This window comes from Mustela erminea, chromosome 2 (genome assembly GCF_009829155.1).
Source record: "Mustela erminea isolate mMusErm1 chromosome 2, mMusErm1.Pri, whole genome shotgun sequence".
NCBI lineage: Eukaryota > Metazoa > Chordata > Mammalia > Carnivora > Mustelidae > Mustela > Mustela erminea.
The window spans coordinates 11,518,237-11,546,204 of NC_045615.1; the positions used below are offsets into that span (position 1 = coordinate 11,518,237).

General features: G+C 35.1%; 1 protein-coding gene across 2 annotated transcripts in view; it reads right to left on the reverse strand.

The window, feature by feature from the left end:
* The window catches only part of GLRA3 (glycine receptor alpha 3), a 195,591-nt gene extending 168,758 nt beyond the window's left edge, over positions 1–26,833 (reverse strand). For both annotated transcript variants that reach the window (XM_032332238.1, XM_032332237.1), the window contains exon 1: positions 26,320–26,833. In XM_032332238.1, the coding sequence (XP_032188129.1) occupies positions 26,320–26,390 (71 nt within the window). In that variant the 5' untranslated portion in view covers positions 26,391–26,833. The remainder of the gene's footprint in view (positions 1–26,319) is intronic.
* Positions 26,834–27,968: the final 1,135 nt, after the last annotated feature.

Here is a 27,968-nt window from a genome sequence, read left to right on the forward strand (position 1 = left end):
ATTTTTTTATTATTTTATTTTTTTAATATTTTCCTCTTTCCACTTTAAGTGTTTTTAAACTATTTTATCTTAACAATACCTTTAAAAAAATCTTTTAGAATTTTCATTTTATAGTCTTATTTTATCCCTTCATCATATTTAACCTTATTTTTTTTGTATACATATGTTTTCTTTTTTCTTTAAAATTTTGGGATACAATTTCTTCTAATAGATCAAAATATACCCTAAATTTAGCACATGGCTTTGTTCTAGTCTCCAGTCTGATCACATTCTCTCCTCTTTTTTTTTTCTTTCCTTTTTCCAACCAACTTATCTTATCAATTCCTTTTTTAGAATCTTTTTTTAATTTTAATCTTTGTAGTCATGTTCCATCCCTTCATCGTATTTACCCTTATTTTTTTTTGTGTGTGTGTGTGTGTGTGTGTGTGTGTGTATCTGTTTTTCTTTCTTTAAAATTTTGGGAGGCAGTCTCTTCTGAGAGACTAGAATACACCCAAAATCAAGTGGGTGGCTCTGTTCTATTCAGCAGTCTATTCTATCTATCTATCTATCTTTTTTTTTTCCCCCCTTTCTTCTCCCCCTGGTTTGGGTCTCTTCTGATTTGGTTAGTGTATATTTTTCCGAGGTCTTTGCCACCTTTTTCAGTATTTTATTCTCTTATTCACATATCCATATCTGGATAAAATGACAAGGTGTAAAAACCCAACAAAAAAAGAACAAGAGGCAGTACTGACAGCTAGGGACCTGATTAATATGGACATTGCCAATATGTCAGAACTAGGGTTCAGAATGACAATTATCAAGGTGTTAGCTGGGCTTGAAAAAGGCAGGGAAGATATTAGAGAATCCCTTTCTAGAGAAATAAAAGAACTAAAGTCTAACCAAGTTGGAATAAAAAAAAGCTATTAATGAGGTACAATAAAAAATGGAGGCTCTTACTGCTAGGATAAATGAGGCAGAAGACAGAATTAGTGACATAGAACACCAAGCGATGGAAAATAAAGAAGTTGAGCAAAAAAGAGACAAACAACTACTGGACCACAAGGAGAGTATTTAAGAGACAAGTGATACCATAAGATGAAACAATATTAGAATAATTGGGATCCCAGAAGAAGAAGGGGGGGGCAGAAGGTATATTGGAACAAATTGTAGTAGAGAATTTCCCTAACATGCCAAAGGAAACAAGCATCAAAATCCAGAAGGCACAGAGAACCCCTCTCAAAATCAATAAAAATAGGTCCATACCCCATTATCTAATAGAAAAACTTACAAGTCTTAGTGACAAAGAGAAAATCCTGAAAGCAGCTCAGGACAAGAAGGCTATAACATACAATAATAGAAACTTTAGATTGGTAGTCGTCTTATCCACAGAGACCCAGCAGGCCAGAAAGAACTGGTTATGATATTTCAGAGCACTAAACAAGAAAAACATGCAGCCAAGGATATTATATCCAGCTAGGCCATCATTGATAATAGGAGAGATAAAAAGCTTCCAGGAAAAACAAAAATTAAAAAAGAATTTGCAAACACCAAACCAGCTCTACAGGAAATATTGAAAGGGGTCCTCTAAGCAAAGAGAGAGCCTAAAAGTAGTAGACCAGAAAGAAACAGAAACAATATACAGTAACAGTCATCTTACAGGCAATATAATGGCACCAAATTCATATCTTTCAATAGTTACTCTGAATATAAAAGGTCTAAATGCACCAATCAAAAGACACAGGTTATCAGAATGGATTAAAAAATAAATAAATAAGACCCATCAATATGCTGTTTATAAGAAACTCATTTTAGACCCAAAGACACCTCCAGATTTAAAGTGAGAGGGTGGAAAACAATCTACCATTCTAATGGACATCAAAAGAAACCTGGGGTGGCAATCCTTATATCAGATAAATTAGATTTTGAGCCAAAGAAAATATTATAAGAAATGAGGAAGGACACTATATCATACTTAAAGGGTCTGTCCAACAAGAAGATTTAACAATTTTAAATATCTATGCCCCTAACATGGAAGCGGCCAACTATATAAACCAATTAAGAACAAAATCAAAGAAACACATCTACAATAATACAATAATAGTAGGGGACTTTAACACCCCCATCACTGAAATGGACAGATCATCCAAGCAAAAGATCAACAAGGAAATAAAGGCCTTAAACGACACACTGGACCAGATGGACTTCACAGATATATTCAGAACATTTCATCCCAAAGCAACAGAATACACATTCTTCTCTAGTGCACATGGAATATCCTCCAGAATAGATCACATCCTTGGTCACAAACCAGGTGTCAACCAGTATCTAAAAGATCGGGATCATTCCCTGCATATTTTCAGACCACCATGCTCTAAAGCTAGAACTCAATCCAAGAGGAAAGCTGGAAAGAACTCAAATACATGGAGGCTAAAGAGCATTCTACTAAATAATGAATGAGTCAACCAAAAAATTAAGGAAAAATTAAAATAACTAATAGAAACAAATGAAAATGAAAGCACAACTGTTCAAAATCTTTGTGACGCAGCAAAGGAATCCTGAAAGGAAAGTATATAGTGATACGAGCCTTTCTCAAGAAACAAGAAAGGTCTCAAGCATACAGCCTAACCCTATACCTAAAGGAGCTGGAGAAAGAACAACAAAGAAAGCCTTAACCCAGCAGGAGAAGAGAAATCATAAAAATCAGAGCAGAAATCAGTGAAATAGAAACCAAAAGAACAGTTGAGTAAATCAACAAAACTAGGAACTGGTTCTTTGAAAGAGTTAATAAGATTGATAAACCCCTGACCAGACTCATCAAAAAGAAAAGAGAAAAGACCCAAATTAATAAAATCATGAATTAAAGAGGAGAGATTACAACCAACATCAAAGAAATACAAACAATTATAAAAACATATCATGAGCAACTATACGTGGCAAATTTGATAATCTGGAAGAAAAGGGTGCATTCCTAAAGACATACAAACTACCAAAACTGAATGATGAAAAAATATAAAACCTGAACAAACCCATAACCAGTAAGGAGATTGAAGCAGTCATCAAAAATCTCCCAGCAAACAAGAGCCCATGGCCAGATGGCTTCCCAGGGCAATTCTACCAAACATTTAAAGAAGAATTAAAACCTATTCTCCTGAAACTGTTCCAAAAAATAGAAATGGAAGGAAAATTTTCAAACTCATTTTATGAGACCAACATTACCTTGATCCCAAAACCAAAGACCCCATCAAAAGGGAGAATTACAGACAAATATCCTTGATGAACACTGATGAAAAAATTCTCACCAGAATACTAGTCAATAGGATCCAATAGTACATTAAAAGGACTATTCACTATGACCAAGTGGGATTTATTCCTGGGCTGGAAGGTTGGTTCAACATCCACAAATCAATCAATGTGATAGAATACATTAATAAACGAAAGAACATGAACCATATGATACTCTCAATAGATGCCAAAATAGTGTTCGACAAAGTACAATATTTTTTCTGATCAAAATTCTTCAAAGTGTAGAGATAAAGCATACTTACTTCAATATCTTCAAAGCCATGTATGAAAAAACCAGAGTAAATATCATTCTCAATGGAGAAAAACTGAGAGCTTTTCACCTAAGGTCAGGAACACGGCAAGGATGTCCACTATCATCAGTGCTAGTCAACATAGTACTAGAAGTCCTTGCCTCAGGAATCAGACAACAAAAAGAAATTAAAGGCATCTGAATCAGCAAAGAAGAAGTCAAACTCTCACTCTTTGCAGATGATATGCTACTTTATGTGGAAAACCCAAAAAACTCCACTCCAAAATTGCTAGAACTAATATGGGAATTCAGTAAAGTGTCAGGATATAAAATCAGTTGCATTTCCATACACCAACAGCAAGACAGAAGAAAGAGAAATTAAATAATTGATCTCATTTACAATTGCTTCCAAAACCATAAGATACCTTGCAATAAACCTAACCAAAGAGGCAAAGGATCTGTACTCAGAAAATTATAACATACTCATGAAAGAAATTGAGAAAAACACAAAGAAATGGATTGGAAGAACAAACATTGTGAAAATATCTATGCTACTTAAAGCAATCTACACATTTAATGCAATCTCTATCAAAATACCATCAATTTTTTCCCAAAGAAATGGAACAAATAATCCTAAAATTAATATGGAACCAGAAAAGACCCCAAATAACCAGAGGAATGTTGAAAAAGAAAGCCAAAGTCAGTGGCATCATAGTTCCAGACTTCAAGCTCTATTACAAAGCTGTCATCATCAAGACAGTATGGTACTGAAACAAAACAGACACATAGATCAATGGAACAGAATAGAGAACCCAGAAATAAACCCTCAACTCTATGGTCAACTGATCTTCAACAAAGCAGGAAAGAATGTCCAATGAAAAACAAACAAACAAAAAACTGTCTCTTCAACAAATGGTGTTGGGAAAATTGGACTACCACATGCAGAAGAATGAAACTGGACCATTTCCTTACACCACACATGAAAATAGACTCCAAATGGAAGAAAGACCTCAATGTGAGACAGGAATCCATCAAAATCCTTGAGGAGAACATAGGCAGCAATCTCTTTGACCTCAGCCTCAGCAACTTCTTCCTAGAAAAGCCGCCAAAGGCAAAGGAAGCAAGGCCAAAAATGAACTATTGGCACTTCATCAAGATCAAAATCTTCTGCACAACAAAGGAAATAGTCAATAAAACCAAAGACAAGTGACAGAATGGGAGAAGATATTTGCAAATGACATATCAGATAAAGGGCTAGTATCCAAAATCTATAAAGAACTTATCAAACTCAACACCCAAAGGTATTGCTGAGTGAAACAAGTCAATCAGAGAAAGACAATTATCACATGATCTCTCTGATATGAGGCATTTGAGAGGCAGGGAGCAGGGTTTGAGGGATAGGGAAGAACAAAATGAAACAAGATGGAATCAGGAGCGAGACAAACAATAAGAGACTTTTAATCTCCTAAAACAAACTAAGGTTTGCTGGGCATTGGGGGGGGTGGGGATAGGGGGGATGGTTTATGGACATTGGGAAGGGTATGTGCTATGGTGAGTGTGGTGAAAGGTGTAAGCCTGATGATTCACAGATCTGTTGTCCTGGGGCAAATAATATAGTATATGTTAATAAAAATAATTTAAAAAATAGAAAATGACCTAGATTGCTATAAATGTACTTTTAAAATCTCTAATATAATCTTAGTTTATATTTATATATATTTATATATATATGTATATATATATATATATATTTTAGATTTATTTATATTTTGTTTACAGCCATAAACAAAATAAGGTATTCTTTGTGTTCTGAAACAGAGAGTATTTAAAGAAATACCATTAAATGAAAGAAATAGTAGGTGCAAAATAACATTTTTAGTATAATCTTGGGATCCAAGGTGATCCAAAATAGCATCCTTCCTTCCCCCTCCAGATGTAGAATAACTTGAGAAATTTTTTCAAATGGGTAAAGGATTTGGGATCATAACATGATCTTATAATCATTAAAACTGATACTATCTGAGGACACATTGGTTTCCCAATGAGAATTGAGAGTGATGTCTATATAACCACACCTAACTCAAGGTCCCAAGGCTCTGGGCTATGCTTGCCTAGCTTTTCCTTCCAAACCCCTCAAACAGAAGACCTACTTCTCTCTTCTAAGGTAGAATGAGTGAGAGAATGGAGAGAAGCCAGAACAAGGCAGTGGTTATGACCAAGGGGGAGTTTGGTCATCTGAAATATTTGGATTTATACTGAAAACATAATCATGTATTACTTAAGTAATTATAAATAAGTAAAATTAAATTCACATAAATATGCTGACATTGATTTTAATTAAGTGCCTATAGTGATTAAACTCAAAATATGAGTGGTCATCATACCTCAATTATTACAGCACTTGCATATGAAAGCTCTTCAAAAAATGCTAGTTACATTTTTTTCTTTTTTTTTCTTATTAACATATAAGATATTATTATCCCTAGGGGTAAAGGTCTGTGAATTGCCAGGTTTACACACTTCACAGCACTCACCATAGCACATATCTTCCCCAGTGTCCATAACCCAACCACTCTCGCCCTACCTCCCTTCCACCAGCAACCCTCAGTTTGTTTTGTGAATTTCTTATGGGGGGCACCTGGGTGGCTCAGTGGATTAAGCCTCTGCCTTCAGCTCAGGTCATGATCTCGGGGTCCTGGGATCGAGTCCCATATTGGGCTCTCTGCTCAGCAGGGAGCCTGCTTCCCTCTCTCTCTGCCTGCCTCTCTGCCTACTTGTGATCTCTCTCTCTGTCAAATAAATAAATAAAATTTTTAACAACAACAACAACAAAAAGAGTCTCTTATGGTTTGTCTCCCTCCTGATCCCATCTTGTTTCATTTATTCCTTTCCTATCCCCAAACCCTCCACGTTGCCTCTCAACTTCCTCATATCAGGGAGATTAAATGATAATTGTCTTTCTCTGATTGACTTATTTCACTAAGAATAATACCCTCTAGTTCCACCCATGTCATCTCAAATGGCAAGATTTCATTTCTTTTGATGGCTGCATAGTATTCCATTGTATATATATATACACCATTCTTCTCTATCCATTCATCTGCTGATGGACATCGAGGTTCTTTCCATAGTTGGGTTATTGTGTAGATTGCTGCTATAAACATTCGGGTGCATGTGCCTCTTTGGATCACTATGTTTGTATCTTTAGGGTAAATACCCAATAGTGCAATTGCTGGGTCATAGGGCAGTTCTATTTTCAACATTTTGAGGAACCTCCATGTTGTTTTCCAGAGTGGCTGCACCAGCTTGCATTCCCACCAACAGTGTAGGAGGGTTCCCCTTTCTCCGCATCCTTGCCAGCATCTGTCATTTCCTGACTTGTTGATTTTAGCCATTCTGACTGGTGTGAGGTGATATCTCATTGTGGTTTTGATTTGTATTTCCCTGATGCCGAGTGATATGGAGCACTTTTTCATGTGTCTGTTGGCCATCTGGATGTCTTCTTTACAGAAATGTCTGTTCATGTCCTTTGCCCATTTCTTGATTGGATTATTTGTTCTTTGGTGCTGAGTTTGCTAAGTTCTTTAAAGATTTTGGATACCAGCCCTTTATCTGATATGTCGTTTGTAAATATCTTCTCTCGTTCTGTCAGTTGTCTTTTGGTTTTGGTAACTATTTCCTTTGCTGTGCAGAAGCTTTTGATCTTGATGAAGTGCCAATAGTTCATTTTTGCCCTTGCTTCCCTTGCCTTTGGCAGCTTTTCTAGGAAGAAGTTGTTGCTGCTGAGGTCAAAAAGGTTGCTGCCTGTGTTCTCCTCAAGAATTTTGATGGATTCCTTTCTCACATTGAGGTCTTTTTTCCATTTGAAGTCTACTTTCATGTGTGGTATAAGGAAATGGTCCAGTTTCATTTTTCTGCATGTGGCTGTCCAATTTTCCCAACACCATTTGTTGAAGACACTGTCTTTTTTCCATTGGACATTCTTTCCTGCTTTGTTGAAGATCAGTTGACCATAGAGTTGAGGGTCTATTTCTGGGCTTTCTATTCTGTTCCATTGATCTATGTGTCTGTTTTGTTTTAGTACCATACTGTCTTGATGATGACAGCTTTGTAATAGAGCTTGAAGTCTGGTGTTAGTTACATTCTTAATCGCTATAGTAACATACAGCAGGAAACATGTTTTCAATATTAACTTTTATTTTTTTCTTTTTTTTATGTTTATTTATCTGAGAGAGAGAGAGAGAAGAGATGGAGGGACGATGGGGGAGGGGAAGAGGGAGAAAGAAACTCAAGCAGAGCCCTCACTGAGCAGGGAAACCAATGTGAGATTCAGTCTCACGATCCTGATATTACAACCTGAGCCAAAACCAAAAGTAGGTTTTTTAACTAACAGCCACCCAGGTGCCCCCAGTATCACCTTTTCTTTCACAAATCAGAGAAATAGCACTTAGTTTCTCAAAAGAAATCACCAACAATAAAATGTTTCTTATATATATTGTTGTCCTTTTCTTCCTTCTGAGAGGGATATTGCTTAATTTTTTTTTCTGACTTATTCAAAAAGACTTTCTCCCTTAACCTCCCTCTAGACCACAATCTCTATGGAGTGTCTTTTGAAATTCTCTTATTCTCGTTGTGTTCACACACCAACACCCCCACCCTCATACCTAGTATGCACAAAGTTCACTACCTCTATTTTTTTTTTTCAGTTTAAAAATGATAGAGTTATTTTCCTCTGTTTCTGGAGTATAGTGTCTTCTTGGATAATAAACTTAATAAAAACACTGAGATTTCAACAAAATCCAAATTAGAAAGGTAAAATCTTAGAATACCCTTTACATTTCTTTTAGTCAGAAAATGGGCAGGGGACTCTAGAAGTCATAATAGTAATCATTCAAAATCCAAAATGTTCCTAATCACATGTTTGCCTGCCTTATGGAATTTTATCAATCCTTTTGCTTAAATGGTATGTTTTCTACATTGCTTTTCTTTGCTTACCTGACCTGGAAATGATCCTTCCTCCACCAAATTCTTACAGAGCATTTGGTTCTATCAGTCACTGGTTTCCATTGTTGATAAGTGATGCTCACCTGTCAAGGTCCCTCTCCACTAGCTAGTGTCTGCCTGTGTCTTATAACTCATATCATTGCAACTCATCTCTTAGCACTAATATACTACTTCACTATAATTTCTAGAGTTCTTCTAGAGTTCAGTTTGACAGAATTCAACCTGATAAATTTGTTTCTTATATTCCAAATATAAGAAACCAGTTTAACTTATCAAAAGATCACCAGTTTCCTTTAAAAAAAAATTATTTATTTGACAGAGAGAGACACAGCGAGAGAGGGAACACAAGCAGGGGCAGTGGAAGAGGGAGAAGCACGCTTCCTGCTTAACAGGGAGCCTGATGCGAGGCTCGATCCCAGGACCCTGGGATCACGACCTGAGCCAAAGTCAGAGGCTTAACGACTGAGCCACCCAGGTGTGTCAAGATCAGAGCCATTTTTCCAGTCATAATTTGAAAGTGATTATATCAAATTGATGGAGGAAGTCTTTTTTTTTTTTTGATGGAGAAAGTCTTAAGAATTGCTCTTCTTCTATAGGTTGCCTACGTGGCTTAGTCAGTTCAGTATTTGACTCATGGTTTCAGCTTAGGTCATGATCTCAGAGTCATGAGATTGAGCCTCCCAAGTTCAAGCCTGCTGTTGGGCTCCCTGCTTAGCACAGAGTCGGCTTATGATTCTTTCCCCCTCCCTCTCCCTCACCCTCTGCTCCTTCCCCTACTTATACTGTCTCTCTAAAATAAAAAATAAAATAAAATAAAAAGAATTGCTTCTCTTCTGAATCTTATTTGTCAAAATACTTCTTAGACTTTTAAAATATACAGAAATCTTGTTTAAAAAAACCTATAAATTTAATTTAATTTAATATATGTTCACTATACAAAAAAATCATAAGAAAATATAAAAATGAGAAAAAGGTATCTTAGGAACACCTGGGTGGCTGAGTTGGTTAAATACGACTCTTGATTTCTGCTCAGGCCACAGTTTCAGGATAATAAGGTGAAGCTTGGCATAGGGCTCCACGCTGGGCATGAAGCATGCTTAAGATCATCCTTCCTTCTCCCTCTGCTCCTCTGTCCCATCCCCACCCCAGTTGCATGCACACATATGCACACATGTTCACTCTCTCTGAAAAAAAAAGAGAAAAAAATGGAAAAAGAGAAAGCATCTTAATCCTACCACCCAGGGATAAGTGATACAGAAATCATCCTCTTATCTGAGATTTTAACTGAGTTACAGATTTTTTATGAAGGAAACAATATAGCAGAAGTAGTACTGCTTTATTTTGAGCTCTCTTCTTTCTATTTTCAACTAATTGTGCTTGCATCCATGCCGTCTAGTGAGACACATTTTTGTAAATCCGCAAATCAATAACATTCAGGACATAAAAGCATGATATTTTAAAGCACCAATCTCTGAAGTCTCTGACTCTCAGAGATATACAGAGACTATTAATGTGGAATCATACGAAATTTCTTTTCCTGAAGAATACTGAATCAGCAGAGCATGGAGTTATTCAGGTTTTGGTAGGTATTCCCATTTGTGTGACTGCAAACATTTATGTTAATGTCACCTTTCAGTGGATGGTGTTCTGACTTAAGCATATTGAAGGCAGATTGGACATTTTTCTTCCTGCAGTACAGGGAGCCTCTTATTTGCCTGACAACTACATCCCCATAAGGAGAAAGAAATGGCACAGAACGAAGGAGGGACTCAAACAGCAAGGCAAAAAAGAATTTATAATTGGAAGTGGTAAGGCAAGGTAAACATAGCAATGAGTATGGTGCTATTCAGTTTCCCTCAGAAAATTTGACTTCCATCAAGGTTTGTTGTTGCTTTCACTGAGGTTTTTTATTGGACTATATTCTTTTTAAAAATTGAAAGAAGAGATGAGGAAGATAAAATCACTGGTGTTAACATGAAACTTAAAGTTAATGTACAGCTGAGGTTAGTTGCTCTCTGACTCTCTTGTCTGCTCTTCCTGCCTCACCTCTGTCTCCCCCTCCCCCCTTCCTCCCTTCTTTGTAGATGCCTAAGCTATTTTGGGAAATGTGTTTATGGTTTCCCAGGAAACAAAAGGATTTTAAAACCCTCTAGATTATAGAAGTTATTTCCTGTGGCAGTAAGAGCATATGTTTTCTTTAATCAAGCGTAAGACAATCCCGAGAGACAACGCTTTATAGGAAAATAGCTAGCCACGTTGGAGATATAAAAGAAACAGTTCAGAGTTGTGAGCGCAAAATGTAAGCCAACATTGCCAGACTTGGTGTTCATGTGTAGAACTATGAGAACAAAGACTACAGTTTTGAAAGTGGGTTTCATTCTTGTATTTTTTGATGAAAATATCAACAAATAAGTCTTCCTATGACTCTGTCTGAATGAGTTGCATTTCAGGAGTGATGTGATCATTTCTTTTTCTACTTTAGAATAGCCTCAACTGCAGAGCTCACTTGGAGAAATAAGCAGTTAATTTGAATTAGGTGAGGTAGGTTCTACCTCTGGCTTTGCCACATCAATCCATGCAGTCTGAATAATGACCATGTCTCTAGACTTCCTCCCCCTAGGGCATCTGCTGCGAAGGGCTGGGTGGAATGCTCTGACACAACAGGAACACAACCCTGCCAGGGTACCAGAAGGAATGGAGACTCCGCTCTATTCTCTTTGGTAACTGGAGAGTCAGCCTAAACTTGTTCACTTCATTGTTTATCTTTATCTCAGTGGATGACCTTGCCTCTTACTTCAAAGAGATAATTGAGCATTCAGCTGCTGAATTATGAAATCACAATTCCCGTATCGACAGCTTGCTGTGTGCTGTATCTATTTTAACCTTCTGTCTAGTCACAGAGAGAGACCTGGTATTCCTCTGGTTCAAAAGCTATCCTCAACTATAGCGCTTCCTTTTCATTTTCTCAGTGACTGCCCCTTCTGTTTTGTACTCCTCCTGTCTCTTTCTAAAGCAATTCCTAACTTTTTCCTTCCAGACCAAAGCAAGCTGAAATCTCCTGCCATTTAAAAAACAAAAAGGAACAAATCAACATGTGGGTATCTCAACTGTGTCCACTCTGACTTCTCCTTCCAGTAGCCTCTTAGAAAAAAATAATCTGTATTTATCTTTTTCTTTAGGTCATCAATCAATGTTATGCGATCATATTTGTACACATATATTAGTACTCAAAATTCACTTGAAAAGGCTACCAGTAATCTTCCATATTTTTTTGTCTTTATGACATTTGATGTTATTGATCATTCTTTTCTTTCTAAAACTCTTCCATTAGGTTCTGTGACGTGCTCACTGTTAATTCTCCTTTTCTCTTACCTGCCTTTTTTTTTTTTTGCCAGTACTTCTCCTTCTGCCCATCCTTTAGATGATGTTCTTAAAATAGTGCTTTTCAAACCTAAATGTACTTATGAATCATCTGGTGGGTATATAATAAAATGCAGATTCAGATTCAGTAAGTCTGTGGTAGAATTCAGACCCTGCAGGTCTAACAATCTCTCAGGTGACATCGTGCTGGTTAAAGGACCGCATTTTGAGTAGTGATGCCCTAGGCAGGGAAGCACTTTTCCACATCTGCACGTTCCCGTGATTACAGGGTGCTGTGCTGTTCACAGCTCAGCCTGAAGTATGTAAGATGGGATCTGGGGCAGTAGAAGTGGATGACAGTCACCAGGCTTGTTTGCTTACTCCAAAGGGATGAAACATCTGTGTGTGTTCACCTATCATAAGCCTGTTCCAGAAAGCTAATCATCCAAGCTGATCTATGCCCAGGTCCTACACTCCCTGCACTGTGCTGCAGTGTTTCATTAGCTGGATATCTTAGAGGTATCACATTCACTATACCTATCTGGAACTTCTATTAGGATACTTTTCTACATGGCTGTTCCTCTTTTCTTATGTTGTATTTGTGTCATGGCAGTATTGTTCACCTGTGATGATGAGAATTATCCTAGACACTTTTCTCTTTTTCCTCACTTCCAATTACTAGACACTTTTTTTTCCTTTCTTTTTCTTTTTGTCACTTCTTATATCTGCTCTTTTCTCTCCATTTTTAGGATATTCTATTGCATTGACTAGGAACCACTTTCCTTGATGCTAGTTTTGCCCCTCTCCACCATCAACATCCTTTCTTCTGAGTTCTCCACCTTACTCCATTAGTGATATTTCTGAAACACAATCTGATTGTGCTCCTTTCCTACTTAGAACATTCCCTTTTTCTTCAGTTAAAGAACGGGTTCCATAGGCAGAATGCAAAATGTAATCTGCAGCTTCTGGATCGTCCTCAAATGGTCCTTCACAGAAGTTAAACTTGCCATTTCTATTTACAACTCAGTAGCCAGAACACAGGACACACACACCTGCCAGGGAAACTGGGAAATCTGTAGCTTATCAGAAGTGTCTTTAAACAGAAGACTCTTTCTATTTTCTGATAACTGGAAAATAATGATGACTGGATCAGAGCATCTAGCTCGGATATCAAGGAAGAAACCTCATTTTAGGGGTGACAAAACAACAAGGTAAACTCTCATTCTAGACCTGGCTTGCTCACTTCTGTAGTTGTTCTTTTTCTTTTTCTTTTTTTTTTTATTTTGGAAGGAAAAATAGAATCTCTCTTAAGCCAGTATTATTGCGTACTTCTGTCACTCACAAATGTGAGGCTAGTCTGAACTAACAATAGCAATAAAGGACTGATCTGTTCATCCCTTGTTGATTTTCCTGCCACTCAACACCTCTCACATCTACCACTACAGTGGATTCTAAGGGGAAAAATAGGCCACTAATATTAAATGAAGTGAGAAATTATAGCTGTAATGTTTGATACATATTTTCTGTTTCAGAAAACTATCACTTTTCTGACTATGTTAGTTAAAAAAATTTGTGCTGTGTAGATGGATACAGCTCTACACATTACATTTTTTTTTTAAGTAGAATATTAAAAACACTTAGTCCATAGGAAGGTCACTCAGCCCTTCAAAGACAGGACTGTGACCTGACCCTGAGTCCTCTTTCTCCAACTTTCTTCTTATTTTCACATGTGTGCACAAATGCATGCATAGAGAAGATAGAATGCAAGAAAAGCTAATTTAGAAAACATCTAAAATAGAGTAGGTATTTCCTATAGAGGCATACATCTTATCTTCTTTTTACTATTTTTTGAGTTTGAATTTTTATTTACTCTAGGAATTTGCATTGTTTTTTCATATCAACATGGCTGTTCCTTTTCCAATGTAATCTTTGCTATTTGTTGATATATATGATAACTATGCACATACACACAGAGAATGGTACACACTTTGGCTTTTTGAAGTAGAGCAAAATTTTAAGTCCACATGTTATTATTTAGAAGGACATATTTAGGCTACATATAAAACCTAATTCTCTACTATAGTCTCAGGAGGAACAAGCTAAGGTCTGCAGCAGAGTCAGTGTCTTTGATGGTTCTCATCTAAGATTCACCTGAAGAAAGAGATAAAATAATTTCAGGGATTTAAAAGAAATAAAAAAGGATTTCACAATCTTTTAAAGTGGTTTAAGGCTGTTACAAAGAAACAATATAAAGTAGATGGCAGAAAACTAATAATTTTATCTACTTAATGCTTTCCTATCTGTATTCTTCCCAATAAATAAACTAAGAAACTAGTTTAGGAAACAGGAGATTTTTTTATTCTTACCATGAGGTGGGATATACTGCACAAAGTTGAGTCAGTGTTTTAATAAGGATAAGTCTCTTCCTAAAAAGGAATAATTTAAGAACTGGTGGAAAATATATAATACAAATTAGAAAGTTTTATAATTTTTTGATAGAAAGAAATGTGTAGAGATAGATTGTTTTTAAGTATTGAAGGTCAATATTTGATGCTATATGCCATTCTTCCTTCCCTTGTCAGGAATGCAATCATTTGTTTATAGAACTGTGAAGTCATAAATCTCTTCTTTTCTTGGATTTTTGTTTATTGGATTTTTAGTTAACCTGCTAGTAATTAAGTGTCAGTCTTTAGACTTCTGATACACAAAATAAACCCATTTAAATAATATAAATCAACAAAAATAGAGTATCCTGACGTTGACAGAACAAGCAGATATAAAATACCTCACTCAAATATTTTGTTCCCTCAATCAAATGATGACAGTGAAAATTTTTGTTTAAAAATAGAGAAACATTATTTGGATAAACATTTGCCAATGTTTTCTAACATCCTACAATAGTCATATAGATTTTTCCCTACAAAGTTAGTCCTAAAACAACTTTAGCATAGATTTATTAGAAAAGAAAACTTTGGGTTCCCCTGGTCAAATTATTATTTGAAGTTTGCAATATCCTCCATTTCACATGGAAGTTGGCCTGTTGCCTCTGCTAACGATTACTTTTCCTGTCTCAAATGATCGCTCTTTTCTGACTGTTCAAATTCTGTCAACTTCTTAGGATCCATTTAAATTCCTTTCATTTTCATAAAGAATTTCTACTCCTTTCCATTCCCCCCCCCAAAAAAAAGAAGAAGAAAAAGATGTTTTCTCACTATTTACAATTGTTACTATTTGGGTAGTTGTTCAAGACTACCTTTTCTACAATTGCCTGCAAAAAAGGAATCATTGTTGAACCACCCTTTATAGAGTCTCTTGGGCCTAAAATATTAAAAGAATGTGAATAAACAGATTAACAAGCAAAAACAATGATTTTTTGTTATCAGTAGTCTCAATTTATCTAGAGAACTGGAATATTGTCAGTTTGATACCAGAACAATGATAGATATAACAATAGAAATGTAAACACAAAACCTTGTGAACATGCATTGTTCACTTGATTACTATGTAGCATGTTCATTTAATTATGTTTTCTCTTTTCAGTGCAGAGATATTATAAAATGTAAATAATTGAAAGTTACATATTGGAGCACTGGGTGGCTCAGTCAGTTAAGCATCTGCCTTGGGCTCAAGTCATGATCTCAGGGTCTTGGGATGGAGATCTGCATCGGGCATCCTGCTCAACGGACTGCCTGCCTCTCCCTCTCCCTCCGCCTGCCACTCTGCCTACTTGTGCTCTCTCTCTATCTCTCTGTAAAATAAATAAATAAGATCTTTTTTTAAAAAAATTTAAAAAGTTATATATTGATGTAAAGATACATGTATTTTTATATATATATATATATATATATATACACATATACATGAACATCTCTATATACATTAAATAGTGATTTTAATAACTATTATTATATTACCATTATATACAACCATTATTATATGAAGTGTTATTTCCATTTATCCAATGTTTAAAAAAGAAGCTATCACAACATGAACATTCAGTACTTCTTTATTTAGTAGAAATAGGGACAGATCCCAAATAGGAATAACTGAGGCATAAATGAATAGTTGAGAAAATGAAAAAATATAGACGATTTTTTCCCTAAAACTTTTTCTGTAAAACAGAGATAAGAGGTGAGTGGGTAAATATATTACCACAGAAAAATAAAGTTAGGAATAAAGAAAAAAACAAAGCATCACATTGCTCACCGAATTTTCTCCTGAGTGCTAGAAGCAAAGAAAGTCAACATACTATTTTTAGTTGTGCCAAGAAAGAGTTACTTTTTTGGAATTGTCAATCCACTTTTAGAAATAAAAAACATGCCTCATTCCAGAAATGAGTGAGCACTTTCATTGTGCTAGACACTCTTTCAAGACCTGGAGCTAGAACTAGACATCCATAACTGTCCTGCCCTGAAGGATTTTGCAGCTCAAACTGGAGGTGGTATTCTGGTGATTACCACCACCACCAGGCCATCAACATCTGTGCAACAAAGGCACTAAGTGCTTGGAAGCACAGAGGAGGTAGCTTCGTCTAGACCTGGAGAAGATCAGAGATGGAGTCTTCGAGAAGGTGAAGTGAGTTGAGGAGAAATTAGCCAAACAGATGGAACTCACATTTTTTTCCCAGTCATTTGATGGAGGGCCTTTGAGTGGTCATTTTGTTGAGGTTCATTTCATTTATCTTCTCCCAGGGCCCCACCTTATTGTATGGACAGTCTGAACCCCCAAACAACAAAAATGATGCCAACAACAATAACAATAGGACAAACTGTTTTCTGATTTGCTCACACTCACGAACCATTAAGAACAACTTACTTTCTTTTCTTTTAGTAGCATTTTACTTATTACTACAGCTTTCTGACAATTAGTATTTATTTTTAATAGTAACACATTCTCAGCTTTTTATACATATCCCTAACTCCTGTATTGGAGAATATCCAGAGCTAACATAGGTATTAACATTTGATATCCTGTTTTAGAACAATTAGAAATTTAACTTCAGCAAGAAATGGGAACTTTTTCATTTATCTAACATCAATAACAAAAGAAAGTCAACAGAGTCTAAATTATAGAAAAGTAAACTTTAAATGATAATAGCGTCTAGATTAACTCTTAAAATGTTCCCATCTATATCATACAACAGTATTAGCTATAGTCATCATGTTGTATATTATATCCCTAATGGTTGATTATCTTTTTAGTGGGGGGAGGGTTGAAAAAAAATTTTTTTAAATGCTTGATTTGGGACACCTGGGTGGCTCAGTGGGTTAAGCCTCTGCCTTTGGCTCAGGTCATGATCTCCGGGTCCTGGGATCAAGCCCGACATTGGGCTCTCTGCTCAGCAGAGAGCCTGCTTCCCTCCTCTCTCTTTGCCTGCCTCTCTGACTACTTGTGATCTCTGTCTGTCAAATAAATAAATAATATCTTTTTAAAAAATGCTTGATTTTTTAAAAAAATTTTTAACACAGCCACCTAGGTGCCCTTACTTATTATTAATTGAAGTATAGACCATACACAATGTTACATTAGTTTCAGGTGTAAAACATAGTGATTTGACATATGTTATACTATGTTCACCACAAGCGTCATTACTATTTATCACCCCTAATGCTTTATAGTACTATAGACTGTATTCCCTCTGCTCTACCTTTTATCCCTGTGACTTTTTCATCCCATAACTGGAAGCCTGTATCTCCCACTCTTCTTCACCCATTTTGCACATCCCCCTACCTTGATACACAAAATAATTTTAAATGAACTAAGATATCCACTATCCAAGGGAACTCAAGTTGAATCATTGCATAATATGACGAATTATTTTATAATATGAACGACTATTTTAAAGGAGCTTTTTAGCTTACAGATGTATTTTTTTGCTTTTCTTAAAAGTGGGGTTCATTATATATATTTTTTCAGTGATTCATCAGTCTTATATAATACCCAGGGTTCATTACATGACATGCGCTCCTTAATATCCATTTTCCAGTTACCCCATAGTCCAAGGGAGAAGAACCGTAAGAGACTCTTAATCATAGGAAACAAAGTGAACATTGCTGCAGGGCAGGGGTTCCAAGATTATTTTTGTAAGAGTTGTATGAAATTATGAAAGCTATCTAACCATGGTGTTAATAGGAGCAGTAGTGATTTGAAATTTATTGCTGAAATCCTCGTGGTTTGGGGGATCCATATGTATTTGTGGAAAGAGATATTGCTAAAGTACTCTAATGACTTAAGGATTAATTTATGTTACAGTGTGTCAGCAGAGAAATGACATTAACTATGTGTTCATTTTACAAAGTTGCAAAGTCCTAAGTAGGTCCAAACAAGTAAATATTTCCTCTATTGCTTTATTTCTAGGTTATGATACAAAATAGTAGAACTATACAACTCTAGTCTAAGCAGCATCATGAAAAAGTAGCAACCATTACACGATGCATTCTCAGTAGGGGTGAGTGGAGTGGGTGGAAGTTTTATATTGGGGGTAAAAACTCATATTCTTTCATGTATAAAGCCACTACATATAATTTTATATATCTATAAAATTATGGTACACACATACCCCATATACCACATATCACACATGCTGTACATGAGCAAATATATAGCATACTGTGGTATTACATTTCCATGAAGACAATTAGAAAAAAAGTCTAAAAATATTCTTGAAAGTTTCCTTAGAAGGCAAAAATGGAAAAAGAAAAGCTGAGAAATAATGTATTATACAATACAAATTTTAGTTTCTCATGGTGCTAATGAGAAGCAAATATATTACTTTTTCACTAAATGCTGTTAGAGTAATAACTGAGATTAGCTTGATCTCATATATTTTATGAGATCTTGAACATAGACTCCCTTTTTGCTCCAAGTAATAACACAGAATTCAGCAGACTTCAAATCTAAGGTCACGGGTAGGTAGACAGATGTGACAGGCAGATATTACCTTAGTGCTTACTTGATGCTTACTGAGCATCAACTTCAAGCATGTAAGACATTGAATTAAGTATTATACAGGTAAAATAAACATCAGAAACAATTCTATCATCAGAGGACTTACAATTAAGAGGGAGAGAGAAGACTTGTATGAAAATCTAAAACATACACATGCCCTCCTTAGTGGTACATTGTTAAAAGCTGAAGTTCTGTTTCCCAGCACTTCACACATTGCCTGGAAAGAAATCATTGCTCTGTAAATTTTTGCAAAGTTATAGAGAAATTCAGGTAGAATGCCACAGTCACTCTGAAACTGGAGAATTCAAGCTTTATTCATGGATTAACTACACAGAAAATGTTATCAATTCAAACCATGCCCAAATAAAACACACTTTCCATGAGCAATAGGGTCATTGTCAGTGGAGAAAAAAGTATAAAACACAAGTAGAAAATACAGAGACAAATATTTTTGGTGGCATGTATAGGGGGAAAATTTTTACTTTGACCAGGAGAAAATAGAATAACATTTTTAGTAAAACTAATCAATAAAATTCTATTAAAATCATTTGATAAACATTTTTCTTCTGGGAGTAAAGGCATCCTTATTGTTAGAAATTTTAAAGTTTATAGGATGACTACCTGTTAGAGATTTTTTTTTTAAATTTATTTATTTGTCAGAGAGAGAGAGAGCACACAGGCAGGGAGAGTGGCAGGCAGAGACAGAGGGAGAAGCAGCCTCCTTGCCGAGCAAGGAGCCTGATGCAGGACTCAATCCCAGGACGATGGGATCATGACCTGAGCCTAAGGCAGCTGCTTAACCAACTGAGCCACCCAGGCATCCCTGTTAGAGATATTTTTGAGAGATTTTCAAATTTAGTTAAGATACTGGAGGAACCAGTTACCTTTAATGTAAGTCCAATCATCCTACAGTGGTAATGGTTGTGTAGCAGAAATACTTGTGTTTAGTGGCAATTTTTTAAAAGATTTTCCTTATTTGAGAAAGAGAAAGAGAGATAAAGAGTGAGAGAGCACAGGTGGTAGAGAGGGAGAAGCAGGCTCTCTGATGAGCATGGATCCCCATGTGGGACTCAATCCCAGGACCCTGGGACCATGACATGAACCAAAGGCAACCACTTAACTGACTGAGGTACTCAGGTGCCCCATTTAGCAATAACTTCTAATTGGTTATGGCAAATGTTTGATGCACTCAGAGAGAATTCTTCATCACTTGCCTTGAAAGTTATTCCATTCAATAAATTGTTTCCAGAGGATATTAATAACCTTTATATTTTATGCTCTTCTTACTTGTACCATTGAAGTTACTGCTTTTGTGGATCAAGTTGTCCTAGAGGTACTGGTAATACTTCCTCCTAAAAGTATTTCTAGTATGGAGATTTGGAAAGAATTTCAGAAATGGACTATAATGAGACTTTCTTTTTTAACTATTGTTTACTTTTCTGACATCTGAGAATTTCAAACTTAGTTTCCTTAAAATGCCTTAAAATGTGAGGCGCCTGGGTGGCTCAGTGGGTTAAGCCTCTGCCTTCTGCTCAGGTCCTGGTCTCAGGGTCCTGGGATCAAGCCCTGCATCCAGCTTTCTGCTCAGCGGGGAGTCTGCTTAACCCTCTCTCTCTACCTGCCTCTTTGCCTACTTGTGATCTCTCTCTCTCTCTGTGTCAAATAAGTAAATAAATAATCTTTTAAAAAATGCCTTAAAATGTGTTTGCCTGCAGTTAGAATAGCTCTGTCTTCTGCAACTGAATAGGTCGTCCTATTCACATGCCTCTGTTTGTTGCAAACAGCTGATCCTGTGTTGGTACTCCTGCCTTCACTCCAGAACCAGTTCTCTGAAGGTGATTCATATGTCTCTTCTCCTGACCCACTTCCCGAGGCAAAACAAAGCTACAACAATACTATTCTCCTAGTGGAAAGACAAACAATCCACATTTTCATATAGACATCTACCTATAGATAAATTTATTTTCAACAAATACTGATAACCACTATGAAGATAATCATATGCAGAAGAGTAAGAGACATGTTTGTTGAGAGAACGAAGAAGGGTCTATTATATATCATTCATGAAGTAAGGAAAAGTAAAAGATGTGCTTTCTCAAAATGATTCCCTAAAAGTCTCCCGAGAAAACTAAGTGGGTATAATGTATCATCTGTGATTGTAAAATTATGGGATTAGTTGAAATTAGAGCATTGGAAGGTTCTATAGAAAAAGTTTTAGAAAGATATATACTGTTGTATGAGCAGGTGTCTAGGATCAACTGTATAAAACTATGATAAATGTGTGACTTTGTCACTTAGTTAAAATCAGTTTTCATCTCTGGCTTAACTCAGCGGTCTCTGTGTACGTCTCTGTGCCCTACTTTATAATGTTTTTCTCTGTTGCATATACATATTTATTCTTTCCTCTTTGAAAACAATATTATCATCTTCATAACATTTTGATTGTTAAATCTATTGTCCATGCATCAACTCTGCATCCCCAGCTGATGGTAGGATACCAAGATCTACAGTTAGCATCTCAAACCCAAATATCCTAAACCATATTCAGTGTTTTCTTTTTTTCCAACAATCAAAATCCTCTATTTGGTATTCTTTCTTTAAGCGGATCATACAGTGATGAAAATTTCAAACATGGTTTTCAAATTCTAAAACAAAGAGATATCCTTTTCTTGCAGTTAAGCCATTATTTTTTGTTTATATAGTTCTTACTATTACTAATTATTTTTTATTACTTATTGTTATTAGCAATCTTATTGAGATATTTTGAGCCAAGTTTAAAAACCATTCCTATGACAACTATACAGTTATATTTAAATTATTTGCTTCTAAGTTTTATTCATATTCTGTTGTGAAAGGAAGTTGCTATTTCTCTATATTTCTGCAGGTTTTTTATTGTAGCCAGCTTAGTAGTTGTTGCTAGTAGACTATGAATGTAAATCATAAATCAGAATTTCTTCACTGAATTTGACTATCACCACTCCTCAAAGCATACTATTATCATTTCCTTGGTGTCTCATTTCTGTCCAGTGAACAAGTGTCTTAACGAGATACAGCACAAGTACCAAGCCTTCTATATAGCTCCCCTACCTCACCTTTCTAAAACATTGCTGCTTGTGTTTTTCTTTTGTTGTTTGGTCTTTGTATTTTCTTCCCTTTTGTGCTTTAAGTTCCATGATGGGAAAGGTTGGAATTCCCAATCAGCCAGATTGTACCTAGCACAAAAATTTGTGCACAGAATTTGGTAATCTGGTTGAATTGTTTAACATTACACATTAAATACATATTTGTTAATTGACTTGCCTCAGTACATGACTGTAGTTAAGGGAGGAAAACATATGTAGCATAGGAAATATTTTGCAAGCTGTTTTCTGATTCTGCAGGGCAAATTGCCTGAGGCACTAACCAAAGAACTGGGCCATGATCCTTCTACACTTGGGAAATGCATGATTATTTATAGACATAAAGGTAAGGAGCATATATTATGTGTAGCATAATTTTAAAAAGTTATATAGAATCTTATTACTGTACCTGCATATAAGAAATCTTTGTGGTAAAAGTTTGCTCTTTGAAGTACATTTTTCTTTAATATCTTACATAAGAAAATAAAGCCAACATTAAAAAGGATTTTTTCCCATGCTCCAAAACATACCAAAAGCAAAAACAAAAAATTCTATGTCAAAATGTTTTTCTTAGGCTTCAAAGTAAACCAAGAAAGCATTTTATTTGTGATTATCATGAAGTCAAAAATTCACACATTTAATTTTTGACAGACTGTACCATAATTTATTCAAATAAAAAGTCTGTGTTGGTATCAAATCATAAAGATGAAAAATAAAATTGTATTTTTTGAAAATAATCAATTTAAATGAAATATTTTTGGCAGTTCTCCTGTTTTTAGAATTTGCTCTGCAAGCTCCTTATAATAATCACTTATCTGCATTGTAAAGAAGGCTGGACACTGGTGTTTTGTTCTTTATTTTATTAGTATGAGGACTAGAACCCAAAAGCCTAGAAAGATTGTTTCAGAAAACAGCAATATCTGAGCAAAGTGTGAAACTTTTTAAAAAATTTACTACTAGGAAATTCAGATTTTTTCTTCTGTTTACACCATTTTCTCACTTGTATGTTTTAAATAATTATCTTTTTTTTTTAAAAAATAATTCCTCTTCAAAAAATGTATTTTTCAAACACTTGATATAATCTGGTAATGAATACTCCTAATTGTATTATAGAAGTAAGTATTTTTGTTCTGCTTTTTTGCCTTAGTAAAACTTATTTACTAAAAAGTAGAAATTATGCCAAGATAAAAAATTTAAAATAACACCTGTGGGCCTGCGATAATAGTATAAGACAATGTTAGAAATGCTTATATTAATATTCACTTAATAAACTTTGTACTAGTAATAACAACGGAAACCCTCAGACATTGCTGAGAAAAGTATCAATAGATACAACTATTGGAAAATTTGCAATATCTCATAAAACTAAACATATTCATGCCCATCCTATGATCCAGAAATTCCTCTCCCAGAGAAAGTCTCAAGCCCAACCCAGACTATCCCCAAAATGTATGTATTCACATTTATTCATACATACTCACAAAAAAGACTTGTTTAAAGATGTTCATGGCCACAGTATTCAATATCTAAAAGTATATTTCATAGGACACTGGATAAATAGTAATATCTTCATGTAATGGAATACTATACAGCAACAAGAATAAGCAAACTATTGCTATATGCACTGATATGGACAAATCATATAAATTTAATGCTCAAAAAGATAAAGCAGACACAAATAACTATTTTATATAAAGTTCAAAAGCAGAAAAACATATTCATTATTGTATAAGTCAAGATGGTGATTATCTTTGGGCAAAGTTGTACCTGGGAAAGGTATGGCAGTAGGATGGTGAGTGTGTTTGTGATATTGACAATTCTACTTATTTTATTTTTTCCAACAGAGTACTTATCTTTATGTGTCTGGCTTATTTCACTAAGGATAATGTCCTAAAAATCCCATCCATGCTGTGGCAAACTGCAGAATTTCCTTCTTTTTAAATGCTGAATTGTATTCCCTTGTATATATACCACATTTCTTTATCCATTCACCTGTCAGTGGATATTTGATGTTTCTACAACTTAGCTATTGTGAATAGTGCTGAAATAAACATGGAATTACTAATATCAAGATCCTGACTTTAATTCATTTAGATAAATAACCAGAATTGGGACTACCAAATCATATGATAGTTCTTTCTGAGTTTCTCTTCACATGAGTGTGTTATCTTTGTGAAACTTTACATGAGAGTTTATTATTTTTGTACTTTTCTGTGTGTATATCTCACTAAGGTTTTTAAAAATCTTTAAAACCTATCAAAAGAACCTTGTACTAATAAATTATTTAATTAAAATATTTGAAGTTTCCAGTTGAGTTCTTGTTTCCAAATTGCCCTAAAAGAATATTTTTAAACTAAAAAAATATATTTATAAATTAATATCAAAATTTTTTGTCTTTATTTTTACTTTATGTTTCCTTTTTCCTCAATAAATAAATAAATTTAAAAATAGATTTAATGAATAGAGAATAATTTTCATAATGACATTTATTTTACAAAATATTTCCAGTAGAGGGAGCATCACTTTTTTTTTAACTATAAGAAATTTTATTTTAAGAGCCATCAAATATATTTAAATTTTTAAATATAATTAAAGTTCTTTATTGAGAGATGAGTTACTCTCATCTAAGACCAGTCTAAGAGAAAAATTTTATTCAATTTATCAAAGAAGAAAAACCTGATGATAAAGAATATATATACCATACAAACTTCTATAATGGGTGTGTGTTGTTTTCAGAGGATTACATCTTTGGATTACTTACAGAAAGCATTTTTTTACAATTATTTAATATTAATGAAGATAAATTCTTATAATTATGATCATCAATTTGAAATAAAATATTTGTGAATTTCAATAAAACTAGACAAATATCAAAGGATGTACTGATGAAGATTATATATCTTAGAATATATTATAACAAATATGGTGAATTATCATTATACAAATTTGATTTTATTGACCAAAATGGCTTAGTTACTGATATTAAACTTCCAAAATCTGTCAACTAAGTTACTTCGATTTCCTTGAAAAAAAAATCCATATCATCATCTAAATTACTAAAAAATAATTATAGTAAAATGATCCATTTCACTTATAACATGAATTTTGTGCTCCTTTTCATGAAAATTTGTAAATATAAAAGCTTTACTCTCTTTGTTTTAATCACCATATATAAAATTTGTGACAATTGCAGTTTAAAAAGTTTGCAGTCATATTAAAATATTTTTCACTGAAAATATCCTAGTTTACAGTGGTTCAACCCTGTACTTCAGAAAAAAAAATTTCAAAATTATAATAACCTTCACAATTAGTTCCTGTTCCTACAGGTATATCAAAATAAAATAACTTTCTGTAAGGCAGTTTTTATGACATACACTATATTTTCTAAGGTGTCCCAAGATGAAAAATTGACATTGCAACCCAGAAGACAATATTTACGTACTTAAAATAGAAATTAATGTACAGTAACTTACTTACTCTAATTATTTGATTTCAATCTTTTTGAAAAGCTTGTGGGCCATAAAATTGGAAATCTTAGGATAATTTTAATGGTAAGGTAAAATTTACATTGGTGATTCAAAAGTCTATATAAGCATAATCTTGCATATATATTGTTTGATTAAGAATAAGGGTTAAATTATCTGATCTTTTGACTAGTCTTTATTTTCAAAAAATTAACAAAAAAGGAAATCCCACCAAATATGATTGGACATGATAAGAAATTTATATGTCATAGAACAATTTTGTTCTTCAATAGGTTTCTTATAATATCACTTTTTCAAAAAAGATTATTCTTGACATAGAGCACATCTAATGATTTATTTATGATTTTGTTCTAATGTGTTACCTGAACTAAGCTCTTTAGACATGGTACTTACAAGACCTTAAGTGTTATTTATTTAACTTAACCTCGGGATATACCAACAATGTTCAAAATTTCTCTAATCAGTATATGCTTATGTTCCAGATATTTTCTTATTTAAAAATATTATTTCTAATTACTAAATGTTTTGTAACTTTCAGAAATAAAGAAACACTCAGAATTTTTATTTCACGTAGAAAAAAGAAACTCTAAAAGCAATTTGAGGAAGAAAAGCTAGGTTTGAGAAATAATTTTTCTAGGGTAATCTCAGCTGCAAATAATACGAGGCCAGTTACTAAAAAGCTCTAATTAGCGAAAATAGAACAACGTAACGTGTTTTTAGAGGTCTTGATAGACTGCTGGACAGTTTTAGATAGAAAACAATGCAATTTATGGAATACTTTCAACAAGTCAATTTCTAATTGCATTCCTGACTTCACCAATAACAAGTGGTTGCAACCTAGTGCACAAGCTTAAGCAGTTCTTCAACTGGTAAATACAAGAGGACTCACCTGAGTAACAGTGTTGCTTCCCAAAAGTAAAATCCCGAAACTAATGTCCGAAAGTGTCTCACGTGGGCCATGATACGGAGATTTTCACGATCCTGAAATTAGTCTTATCCAAGGCATGGGGGATGAGAAAGCCAGGAACGAAAATGTGCAATCTAACTCCGTGTGGTGTTGCAGACGAACGCCTGGGAAGCTTCAGCACCGTAGACAGCTCCCCGCAGTCAGCAAAAGACCTTTTCTTTCAAACACTTGAAATTCCCTTTCGACCCCTGCTCTGACCATGGAGCAGAGGGAAAAATTCTCAGGGTACAAATGTGCAGGTGACTTATACAGTGAACGCGGAATAAGGGGTGAGATGAAATGTCTGAAGTGCCTAGGTTCTGGGCAACAGTTCATTGAAGCATTAGCGGCAAAGAAAGATTGCTTGTCCTTCCCTGACTCAGACACTGGAGAAAGATTAGCAGCAACAGCGGGGACAAGGATGCTTCTGCACCTGCTCCAAGCGCCACTCGCCGAATCCCACTCTCCACCTTTGAGTAAAAACCGTCACAGCTAGCGCGGCAAAGGGAAGCGGGGGCGGAGCCAGACGACAGTGTTCTGTCTGCCAATCACGACCGCACAGCGGGACAGAGTGGCAGGCCACTCACGACCGTAGGCGGTGCTTAATACTTTACCCTTTAAAAAAAGCGGTGAATAACTGGTGCAGAGCCTTAACTGTGACTGGAGGGAGTTGGGGGAAGAAAGCCTCAGGACTCAGCACTGGGAGAGCCAGCAGCTTTTGTGAATTAGGTAGCAAAATAGCGCTGGAGAGACACTTTACTGTTCCCTTTCAGGATAAGGCACAATTTAGGAACAAAAGGTCCCTTCAGATGTGACTCCATGTCTTTGACCTTAAATGCAGGAGTCAACAGTAAACCCAGACCTTTAGAAAGGGCTAGGGAGGAGCAGAAAAAATGTACACGAACATCAATGAAATAGGACCATCAGCTGCTTCTAGAATTCTCATAACTCTGGCTAGCTTCCTTCTGGCCAGGAAGCATTGTTGACTAGAGCAAGTTGAGTTTCTAAAAGGATGAAGGTGGGAAATCTTAAGAGATGAGTATTAGAGACACAATGGTACCCACCATTTTTTTTTTCTTACACGTTTTCTGTATCTTAACAGTAAGTTCAAGTGAAGAGGACAAATACATCTTCTATCATTCATCTCTCTCCCCTTTCTCGCCCTCCCTCTCTCCCAGCAACACCCCCCCAACCATGTACACTGGAATTTGGATTTAAGACTAGAAATGACAAGTGTGTGTATGTTGTATGCATGCTTATCCATGTATCTCCAAATGGAATTTTAAAAGATTAAAACCTATGCTATTAGATCTTTATAGTAGCTTTTATTTACTATCAACCAAGATTAAAACTTTCACTACTAGAATTTTAGCTTCTCCCTAAAACTCCCTTACCTATTTATTCTGAAAGCCTACTTTAATCACTTAACTTTCTCAATGACTAAACTATATGCCAAAAATGTCTTCTTAGTCTTTCACACAAACGTTTTCTTGTTAATTAAATTCCAGCACCAATTGACATATTGACCACCTTGTAATTCTTTATTTAACTGGGAAAGTGTAAGTTATTACCTTCTCACCCTTTTAAATGAG